Genomic DNA, 10,823 nt, shown 5'->3' on the forward strand with positions numbered 1-10,823 from the left:
ACACACTCTTCTCTACCATCCCCTACAATCCTGCGTATCCCTCACCATCCCCACCATCCCCACCATCCCCCACCATCCCCCATCATCCCCCATCATCCCCCATCATCCCCCATCATCCTCCATCATCCCCCATCATCCCCCATCATCCCCCATCATCCCCACCATCCCCACCATCCCCATCATCCCCACCATCACCCACCATCCCCCATCATCCCCCATCATCCCCACCATCACCCACCATCCCCCATCATCCCCCATCATCCCCACCATCCCCACCATCCCCATCATCCCCACCATCCCCATCATCCCCACCATCCCCACCATCCTCCACCATCCTCCATCATCCCCACCATCCCCCACCATCCCCCATCATCCCCACCATCCCCACCATCCCCACCATCCCCACCATCCCCACCATCCTCCACCATCCCCACCATCCCCCATCATCCCAACCATCCTCCACCATCCCCACCATCCCCACCATCCTCCACCATCCCCACCATCCTCCACCATCCCCACCATCCTCCACCATCCCCACCATCCCCCACCATCTTCCATCATCCCCACCATCCTCCACCATCCTCCACCATCCCCACCATCCTCCACCATCCCCACCATCCTCCACCATCCCCACCATCCTCCACCATCCCCACCATCCCCCACCATCTTCCATCATCCCCACCATCCTCCACCATCCTCCACCATCCCCACCATCCTCCATCATCCTCCACCATCCCCCATCATCCCCACCATCCCCACCATCCCCCACCATCTTCCATCATCCCCACCATCTCCCATCATCCCCCACCATTCCCCATCATCCCCACCATCCTCCACCATCCCCCACCATCTTCCATCATCCCCACCATCCCCACCATCCTCCACCATCCCCACCATCCCCACCATCCTCCACCATCCCCACCATCCCCACCATCCCCACCATCCCCATCATCCTCCACCATCCCCACCATCCCCACCATCCCCCATCATCCCCACCATCCCCACCATCCCCCACCATCCTCCACCATCCCCGCCATCCTCCACCATCCCCCATCATCCTCCACCATCCCCACCATCCCCACCATCCTCCACCATCCCCACCATCCCCACCATCCTCCACCATCCCCACCATCTCTCACCATCCCCCACCATCTCCCACCATCTCTCACCATATCCCATCATCCTTCACTACCCCCCACAATTTTTCAGCATCTTCCAACATCTACTTATCCATCCTTTTAAATGGATTTTATTTCTTCACCTTATTTTCTCATCTTTCCTTTCTAAGTACATCTTCACAGACCTGCACAGACCTGCTAGAACCTGTTCTTCTTTCATCCACCAGAGGGTAGCAGTGAGTTCTGTGCCATGGCCGCAATCTACCAGTCCTCAAGGCTTTCAGGGGCTGTCTGGTAGCATAGGCCCAGGAAATGGACTTGGATGGGCTTGAGAGAGTTTCTCAGACCTGGTCCTCTCTCTCTGCCTGGCTCTGGGTTATGGCTGATATCAGGAGTTGTATCTTTTTGCCTTTCTTACTGGTTTTGGCCACTGTAGGGCTTTGGTTGTAGGGAGGTGGAATGGGGCTCTGTTTAGCCTGTGCCCTAGCCTAAGTTACTCATTATATAAGACAGTAAAATTTCCCTGAGACTGTGTTGGGGCTTGTATATTGTGCACTGTATATTCAGATGTACACTGAGTATTCTCTCTCTGTCTCTGACATTGAACTCAGAGACCTAACTGCCTTTGCCTCCCAAGTGCCTGGATTAAAGCAGTGCACCACGTGTCCACGTCCAGCTCAGATGCCGATTTCTGTGCCTGGAGATCTGGTTACAGTCTGACATCAATGTCATCATAATTATTGACCCATCTCCTGTATCTATGTTGTACAAAGAATGTTCACAGTTCAATAAAGAGCTGATCAGCCCATGATTGTGCAGAGGGAAGAGAAAGGCTGGACTCTGATCCTAGCCAGGGGTCCCAGGTAGAGAGGAAGAAGGTACTGAAAAGAGGATCATGAGGAAGAAAGAGGAGGTGTGGTCAGGCAGCAGGTCCAGGAAGAGTCTTGATGAGCAGGTTGCCAAGGGATGCTCAGTGAGGTCACAGTGAGAGGGCAGCCATAAGGACACCCACGGATAGAGTGAGCCAGGGTGAGGCCAGATGGCAAGTATCAGGACATTTATCCGGGTATCAGCAGACGTACAGGGTTAGAATAGCTTAGGACCTGCCCAGTTTAGGCTTGTAGCTGGTCTTCGGCTAGAGAGATTGCTCAGTGCTTAAGAGCACTGGCTGCTTTTCCAAAGGTCCTGAGTTCAATTCCTAGCAACCACATGGTAGCTCACAACCGTCTATACTGGGATCTGGCGCCCTCTTCTGGTGCGCAGGCAAACATGCAGCAGAAAACTGTATACATTAAAAAAAATAAATCCAAATAAATAAGCCAAACCAAACCAAACCAACCCAAAAGCCAGGTCTCTGCCAGTTACTATGTCAACTAGAACGGAGACAGATAAGGCTACCTGTATAATTACAGATGTTAGGACTGTGTGTCGCTCTAGGTGACTGCCTTTGACTTCTTTCTGAGGGAGAAGAATGATCATAGCCACTGGGTGGCCCCAGAAGCCACACCATCTATGTGGGTGATACATGGTTGGCATGACATATTTCTGGTACTTGAAAGGGAGCCATCTGTGTTGATCAAGGGTGAACTGAGACTGTGGGGCTTACACAGACATTTCAAGATCACACCAGATAAAACAGGACCAAGAATTTACCAGACACATCTGACTGAGGGTCCCAGAAGAATCCCATAACTGACGGACACTGTGGGGTCATGACCCCACAGCAACCCATCACCGGGATACCTGGTGTGCATGTCGAGGACCAGCAAGCTGAGGACTTCCTGACTCCCCTGTCACACGGGCTCAGTTCCGGTCCCCTCTCTGATACTGCTTATTGGATTGGCTGCCAATCCACTTGTCTGCTCATCTGGTCCAGGATTTGAACCTCCATTTTCCCTTCTTCAGACACAGCTTGGTCTGTAGCTTAAAATGTTCTCAACCCTATTTTTAATAACAGTTCTTAAATGTTTTAACCCCCCTTATAGCCCACAACCCACCAGAGGTGGGATCTCTATGGAGTCACGACAAACGGTGCTCAGGTACGGAGTGTAAGGCGAAGCAATACAAGCGCCTTGTTAGCAGAGAACCCTTCATCACGTGTCCTTTCAGACACTGGCTTTAGCAGAACATCCTTTCACCTGCTTCAGCAAAACACTCCTTCACGTTTGTCCCAGCAAAACACCGTCCATCGCAACTGACTTTCCGAAGAAACCGGAAGTTTCCACTTCATTGGTCTTTCACCTTGTGGCAGAAGGCAGCAGCTTCACCCTCCAACTCTGACCCCAGCAGCCCCAAACTGGCCCTGCCTGGTTATCTTCCCAGTGTTGACTCGTTCTCAGCTCCCCAAACCCCTTGAACTGTGTGGCAGCCCCCTTAACTTCTATCTGCTCTGTAGACCAAGTACAGTGCACATGGACACCTGGGTGCACTCACCATGTGCTGTGTAATGTGGAATTACCTGTTAACCACCCGCCAGACTCCTGAGGTTGGTGGGGTGTGTCACAAGCTGCTGTCAGCGGAACCATTGGGCATCGTGAACTCATTGCTTTTGGGCACCTTCTGACATTGTAGAAAGACATGAGTGTATTTGCCTAGGTTTCTGTCACCGTGAGCACAGGACTCCCTGCTGCCCAGAGTATTGTGTGTTGGGAACTGGTGGGCTAAGGGTCCAGGTGACCAAGGAGTGAGCTATGAGCTACTTCAGCTGCTTGTGTGACTAAGGAATCCTTATGGTGGGAGGACCTGGGGCTGAAGCGGCGGGTGTTAGTTGGGGGGTTCAGGACCAGCCATCAAATCCCATGTGACCAGGGTGGGGCTGAATAGAGTAGGCCAAGAGGACAAGGACGTGCATGTTGGGCTTGAGACTCCTGAATCCAGGCTTCAGGGACCCACAGGAGCCAGGGGCTAGAATCCAAAATGGCCGATGCGAAATTTGTTGGAGAGCCCAGGGCTTGGGCCTTTTGGTGTTTTTCTGAGGGACACTGAGAATCTTTTTTTTTTTTTTAAACGATTTATTTATTTTATATTCATATGCTGTATGCTGTCTTCAGACACACCAGAAGAGGGCATCAGATCCCATTACAGATGGTCGTGAGCCACCATGTGGTTGCTGGGATTTGAACTCAGGACCTCTGGAAGAGCAGTCGGTGCTCTTAACTGTTGAGCCATCTCTCTGACCTGACGCCGAGAATCTTAATCATGTGAGTATCCACTGTCTGTGACTAAAGAAGGAGGTAGTTCTCAGTCATCTCCTGAATGCAGTCCTAGCACTGGGAAGGCAGAGGCAGGAAGATCAGGAGTTCAAGATCAACCTGGGCTACATTGTGAATCCTTGACTCAAACGAAACAAACTGAAAGAGATATCTGAGTTTTATTCTGCCAGTCTTTCCAGAACTCTCTGGTGGGGACACGGTGGTAGCCTTTGGCAAAGGTAAAAACAGGATCATCCTGGCCTGCTCTGTCCTCAGATCTGCCTCAGGACCTTTGCAGAGCTGGTCTCTTATCCTGACATGGTCTTCCTTCTCAGGGTGGTTCCTATCAGAACAATCTGTCTATTAAACTTACTGTTTAGCTTCTCTCTCCACCCCAAGAACACTCCCCCTTTACCAGTCTGTCCCTGTTCTAGTCACACCACTCTGAACCGAGTCTGGGAGACATCAGGTGTTCAGTACTTGTTTGCTAATGACTGAGGGAAACTGGTACCAATGAGTTGAGGACATACTGTCCACAACCCTGGCTCTGTGGAAATGAGGCTTTGCTCCCTTCATCCATGTTCCTTTGGGTGTCCTGTTTGCAGTCTTGGCTCCCTAGGGCCTGCTCTGGCCCCGTGGCCCAGCTCAGCCAACTCCCTGGGGACCTGTTCGGCTGACACTGAAGTCTTTCCTGGACCATCCAGCCACCTGGCTGACACTTGATCTCAGCTCCACTTCGGGGCCAGTGTCCGGCCGACCAGCCTGGCTCTGGCCAGGCCCTGAGATCCTCGCTTAGGGACAAGGAGCCGTCTGTGTGGTGGGGAGGGTGTGGTGAGGCCAGGCTTCTGCCAACACTGTCTGAGCTGTGAGGATTGGGGACAGTGCCTGGTGTGTGGCACCAGAGCAGTTGGACGCAGGAGCCCATACGAGGCCCTGTTCACCATGGGGACCCTCAGCTGCGACCCAGCGGCTAAGCTGGCCACAGTGCCCCTGGCCCGGCGAGTAGCTGATGGCCACATTCCGGAGACCGGGCTGAGGAAGTCCTGTGGAATGGCCACTTTGGAGAATGGTTCGTGCTGGCCTTGTTGGGGAGGGATCCTTCTGTCTCCTTACTGGGGCTCCTGGATGTTCAGTAGAGGCAGTGTCTGCAGGCAGGTCCTGTGGGATCTACTGGCCCTGCACACTTGCCCACAGGGGGACAGGTTGAACACAGTATAGCAGAACCTGACGGAGGAAGTTAGAGGGAGGGTGGATGGGGGACTGCAGAGCTATGGAGTGTGTGAAGGGGCTGAGGCTGGATGCTCAAGGGTGGGCATTTGTATAGGATGCAGGCTACAGCCTCAGTTTCCCATCCTACAATGAACAGTGGGGTCAGATCTATACCTGGCTTCATGTCCCCACCTCCAAGATGGTGTTTCTCTTGTGACTGGCCTCAGTTTCCCCTTTAGAACCATCTCTCTGTCCTGGCTCACTTTCCTCATTTACGCATACAACCTGTGATCTCTCTACTCTGGTTTCAGTCCCCCTCCCCCCCTCGATAGTGTCTGTCTCCAGCCTCAGTTTTTCTACCTGTAGACGTCTCTTCATGTTGGTCCTGGATTCCTCTCTTGTTATGGTTTCTCTGTTCTGGCCTGTTTCTCCACTTGTGACAGTGTCTATGCCTTTAGCTTTAGTAACCCACCGTGAGACAACTGCTCTGTTACCTGCCTCAGTTTCCCCCACCAGTGGTGGTCTTTGCTCCCAGCTTCTTTCCTTTCTGTATTAGCCTGTCTTCCTGGGTCTATTTTCCAAGTCTCCACAGACCCTGTGATTCATGATTAGCTCACAATGTGGGTGTCATCTAGTCCTCCAGGACATTTTCTTTACTCAGACTTGGAGGTGGCAGGGGTTCAGGGTGGGGCTCTACCAAGCCCCTCAGGGTTTCAAGCACTAGGCCTGATCTGGTCTTTGGGTCTCAGGCTCCGGACCTGGCTTGTATGTTCTTCCGTCCACCGTTGGCTACGTCAATCACGATTGTACCAAGGCAGCCAGTCCTGCCTACTCACTCGCTCGGAGGCCCAGTGAAGGTAAGACCAGCTGAGGGGTACAGGGTACCTCCCCAAGCCTCCAGAGTCTCTCTGAAGTAAGCCTCAGCAGCGCAGACAGGTCCACATCTGGCAAATTGCTGTCTTCTCATGTAGCTCAGGCTGACTTTGAACTCCTGATCCACCTGCCAGCACCCCCAAATTTATAAACGTATATTACTACATCTGGCTAGATACCAAGATTTTAATGTGTCAACCAATATTGGGTGGCGGGGGTGCAGGATGCACCTCAGTGGGTAGAGCTCTTGTCTACAATGTGTGAGGCCTTGGGTTTGGTTTAAAAGAAGAAGAAAGCAAGCTGCGCGGTCCTGCCCGATGTTCCAAAAGCTCCAAACCAGACGCGCGTGCGCATTGGTTGTCCTGAGAGTAGGGCGGTCTTTAGTGGCAGGCAGAGGTTCTGGTGAGCAGGCCCTGGGGCCTCTCCCTCTTCTCTGACATTCTACACGGTGACATCTAAGTCCCACAGCCAGCTTTGGGTTCTCAGTGATGGGCAAACACACCAACTAACACCTTAGTGCTTGTCCTAAAGCTACTCTAAGTCCCCTTTGGGCTGGGTGGAGGCTGTCTGGGGTAAAGGGCTGCTGCCACCATGTAGAGGTCATGAGTCAGAAGGCTGGGGGAGTCAAGCAGTAAGAACTCCTAGGAGCTGAACCATCTCTCCAGCCCTATCCTACCAGAATCTTACTTACCTTACTGAGCCCAGATCTTACTCCCTACTCTGGGCCCTTACCTGACCCAGCTTGGTTAGAGGCTCAGTAGATTGTGAGAGGCAGGTGGACTCTGAGTTCAAGACCAGCCTGGTCTGCATAGTAAACCAACCAGAGACACATAATAGAGACCCAGCCCATCCCCCTAAACAAGACAACACAAACCAAAAATATATTTAAAAGATGTTTGGTAAAGAAGGTCCCAAGAGACAGGTACACCAGGTGCGGCCTGTGGGTTGGGGGTGGGGGAGACACAGGTCCTGATGAGCAAGCTGAGTTTTCTTATCTCAGGGCTGTGTGGGAAAATGGGCTGGGAGGTTTGCCCATGCAAGCTGAGGTGCTGAGGGACAGGTATCTTCCTGGTGACCGTGACCCAACCCTCCTCCTATACCAGAAGTCATTTAGCTTAGCTCTGAGCCGGAAACAGATTCTTGTCAGCCATATGGAGGTATGGGGTGTTTCTGAGGTGCATTTAACATTAGTGAGCACCAGAGAGGTGATGGGAAGCCTGTGGTGTGCAAACCCTGCTTGTGTGTCTTTGCACAGAAGATCACGCCTAGGTGGTACCTATGCACATCCTGGCTCATCAAGGCGTTGAGAAAAACTTGGTGAGGTTTACCATTCACCTGCCTGGTTCAGCACAAACCCACCAACACTCCCAAGCCTACTGAACTCATGTTTGCCATCAACATGCTAGCGTGCCCAAAGTCCAACAGTCAGAGCCAGGGAGCTAAAGTACCATGTGAGGGCCTGGGCTCCGTTTCCACACAGACGTCTGTAAAACATCTGCGACCTCTTCCTTCCATGTTGATGTGAAAATGTGGGTCAGGCAGGCTGACGAGCCTCAAGGGTGACTGGAAGTGACTCCTGCTGGTGTCATGTCCCACCACAGTCCCTCAGCTCTATCAGCCCTTCCGAGGCTAAGTCTCCCACGCTGAGGTGCTTCAGGCTCTCAGGGGGCTCTGGGCCTATTGGGATTGTCAGGGGAAGTCCTTACCTCAGAGTACCTTTGGGACTTTGGCTCCTTTCCCCAGCACCCCTCCAGGATTCCAGCCCAGGTCCTGTCTACTTCTTGGACCCCAAAGTTACTCGCTTTGGCCGTATCTGTCCTCCTGCCTATTCCATGCAGGGCCGCGGCAAGACTAGGGGTGAGTATGTAATGTGTGTGGTGGGAAATGGCCTCTTAGGAGCTTGGGGACCCTCCTCTCCGCACCACTGGAGCTCTGAGAACTGTGCTTGCCGTATAAAATCCTCGGATCATTACTCTAGTCCCTTAGACCATGAGCTGAGGTGGCAATGTGGTGACTCCGCCCCCCAGCCTGGGGGCAGGGAGGCCTGGTTCCTGTGCTAACAACCCCTTTGCACGATTCTCTTCTCATGTTATCAATCCACCTATCCATTCATTTATCAATTCATCAAACCCACCCCCACCCCCAACCCATCCATTCATCCACCCCCTCCACACACCCCCACCCCCACCCCCCACACCACCCACCCACCCACCCACATACCCACCTACACAACTATCCACCCACCCCCCACACCACCCACCCACCTACCCACATAACTATCCACCCACCCACACACCCCACACCCCCATCCACCCACACACACCCCCACATACACAACGATCCACCCACACACTGACCCCCACACACCCACCCACACCCCCCACAGCTACCCACACAACACCCTCACACTCCCACATACACACCCCCACACCCCCATATACACACCCCCCACACACACCCACCACCCACTCACACACACCCACACCCCCCCACACCCATCTACCCACACACCCACCCCCCCCACACACTTCCACACACCCACCCATACACACACACACACCCCCACACCTCCACACCCACCCACACCCACCCCCCCACACCCACACCCCCACACACCCCCACACACAGCCCCACACATACCCACCCACATATACATACACACACCCACACACACACCCACTCACATACACACACACATACACCCACACACTCATCCATACGTCCATTCACCTATCCACTCATTCATCCACCCTTAAGTCTGTCCCCTACTCACTCAGCCATCCATCCATTCTGTCCATCTGCCCACACATGCTTCTCTCCCTGCCCTCCATCATCTTCCTACTCACCCGCTCACCCATCTCCCAGTGCTCCACGGCCTCCTCTCACTGCCCTTTAATTGTCCTGATGCTGAGTCAGATGCAGGGAAGAAGCGGCTTACACAACTTTGCCTTCCTGAATTTCCCGGTGGATTCAGGCCCACCTGGGGGGGTCCATCTCGGGGTGCCCGGGTCTTCAGAGAGGATAATTCAGGTGGTTGTGGGGCCCTGGAGTGAGTGTGGAAGCGGGAGGGGGATGGCTGTGGTGTGGTTGGAGGTGGGAGTGTGAGAAGGAGAATGCATGTGTGGAGAATGTGGGGGTGTGAGGGTGGCACAGGGTTTGGTCAGGTGAGGCCTTCATCTTGTGTCTATTCACTCTCCAGGTCTGGAGGTGACGCCAGGCCCTGGGGCCTACAGCCCAGAGAAGGCACCCCCGGTACGCCAGCGGAACGCCCCAGCTTTCACTCTGGGCTCTCGCCTCCCACAGAAGCCCCCGGACACCTCCGCTCCTGCCCCCAATGCCTACACCATGCCACCTCTCTGGGGGTCACAGATTTTTATCAAACCTAGCAGTCCCAGCTACACAGTTGTGGGCCGCACGCCCCCCGCACGCCCCCCTCAGGACCCTTCTGAGACTCCAGGCCCTGGGCAGTATGAGAGTCCTGACCCCAACACCTACCGGCAGCGCAGGCCGGCCTTCAGCATCCTGGGGAGACCCCGAACACCACGGCCCCTGGAGGACACACCTGGTCCTGGTACCCACAACCCAGAACAGGTCACTGTTAACCGTGCCAGGGCCCCGGCATATACCATGGGCATCCGTCACTCAAAGAGGGCATCCACCATGGCAGGGGACACCAAATGCTGACCGCTGCAGGACATAGGCTGCTGGGACCCCTCCTGGGCCCCCTTTTCTCAGAGTGGAACAGAGGAAGCGCCCCCCTCTCCTCCTGCAGTCTGAGGTCCTTTGAGGCCACCTTATCTTTCTGTCCCTGGGGCCTGTGACCCAAGGCTCCATCCAGGGTGAGGGCGAGCCTCCTTCCAGGGCCCTAGTTTCTTTTCCCAGGTCACACCAGGCCAGGAAGACGTGTCCCTTTCCCTGGCTGGACAGGGAGTTGTGTGTCCTAGAATTCAGTGTCCAGGCCACTTGGGTTTCTGCAGATGAGGCCGGAGAACTCTCCTAGAGGGTGGTCCTGATGCTTCTGCCCTTCTCACCCCACCCTCTAGAGTTGCTTGCCAATAAATCATCCCTCCACCAACAGCTGCTAACATTGTGCACATTGGTTTATTTAGCACTTCTAACCACGCCGCAAAGAAAACATTAAACTCTGCAAGCCTCATTCAGTTCTGATGGGGGCAAATGGGGGACCCCAGCAGCAGGAGGCCGGGGACAGAGCCCGGGTTTGGATTGTGGGTACTGTGAAGCTGGGCTTTGCAGGATATGTAGGAGTTTGTGGAAGTGTTGTTTACTGTCCTTTGTGCTGCACGTTAAAGAGCAGAGCTTGCCCAACAACCTCCATCTGTCAAGGGGATGTGCGCCCAGACCCGGAATACCATTGTCCACATTGACACCGCTAGAACCCACAACCCCTTCTGACTTCAGCCCCGTGGCGCCC

The 10,823-nt window shown here is 54.1% G+C and overlaps 1 protein-coding gene across 1 annotated transcript; it reads left to right on the plus strand.

The window, feature by feature from the left end:
* Positions 1-5,135: 5,135 nt before the first annotated feature.
* Positions 5,136-10,457, plus strand: CIMAP1D (CIMAP1 family member D). Its single transcript, XM_080935781.1, has 4 exons — positions 5,136-5,378; positions 6,268-6,375; positions 8,135-8,248; positions 9,591-10,457. The coding sequence occupies exons 1-4, from the start codon at positions 5,252-5,254 to the stop codon at positions 10,073-10,075; spliced, it is 834 nt and encodes a 277-aa protein (XP_080791907.1). The 5' UTR covers positions 5,136-5,251; the 3' UTR covers positions 10,076-10,457.
* The last annotated feature ends 366 nt before the right edge of the window (positions 10,458-10,823 follow it).

This window comes from Micromys minutus (assembly GCF_963924665.1).
Source record: "Micromys minutus genome assembly, chromosome: 22".
NCBI lineage: Eukaryota > Metazoa > Chordata > Mammalia > Rodentia > Muridae > Micromys > Micromys minutus.

Bases quoted from the DNA above. Each gene is read 5' to 3' on its own strand.
- CIMAP1D (XM_080935781.1), top strand. From the start codon at position 5,252: ATGGGGACCCTCAGCTGCGACCCAGCGGCTAAGCTGGCCACAGTGCCC. The intron at 5,379-6,267 runs GTTCGTGCTGGC...TTTGGGTCTCAG, and splicing joins AATGGCCACTTTGGAGAATG to GCTCCGGACCTGGCTTGTAT. The intron at 6,376-8,134 runs GTAAGACCAGCT...TCCTTTCCCCAG, and splicing joins CGCTCGGAGGCCCAGTGAAG to CACCCCTCCAGGATTCCAGC.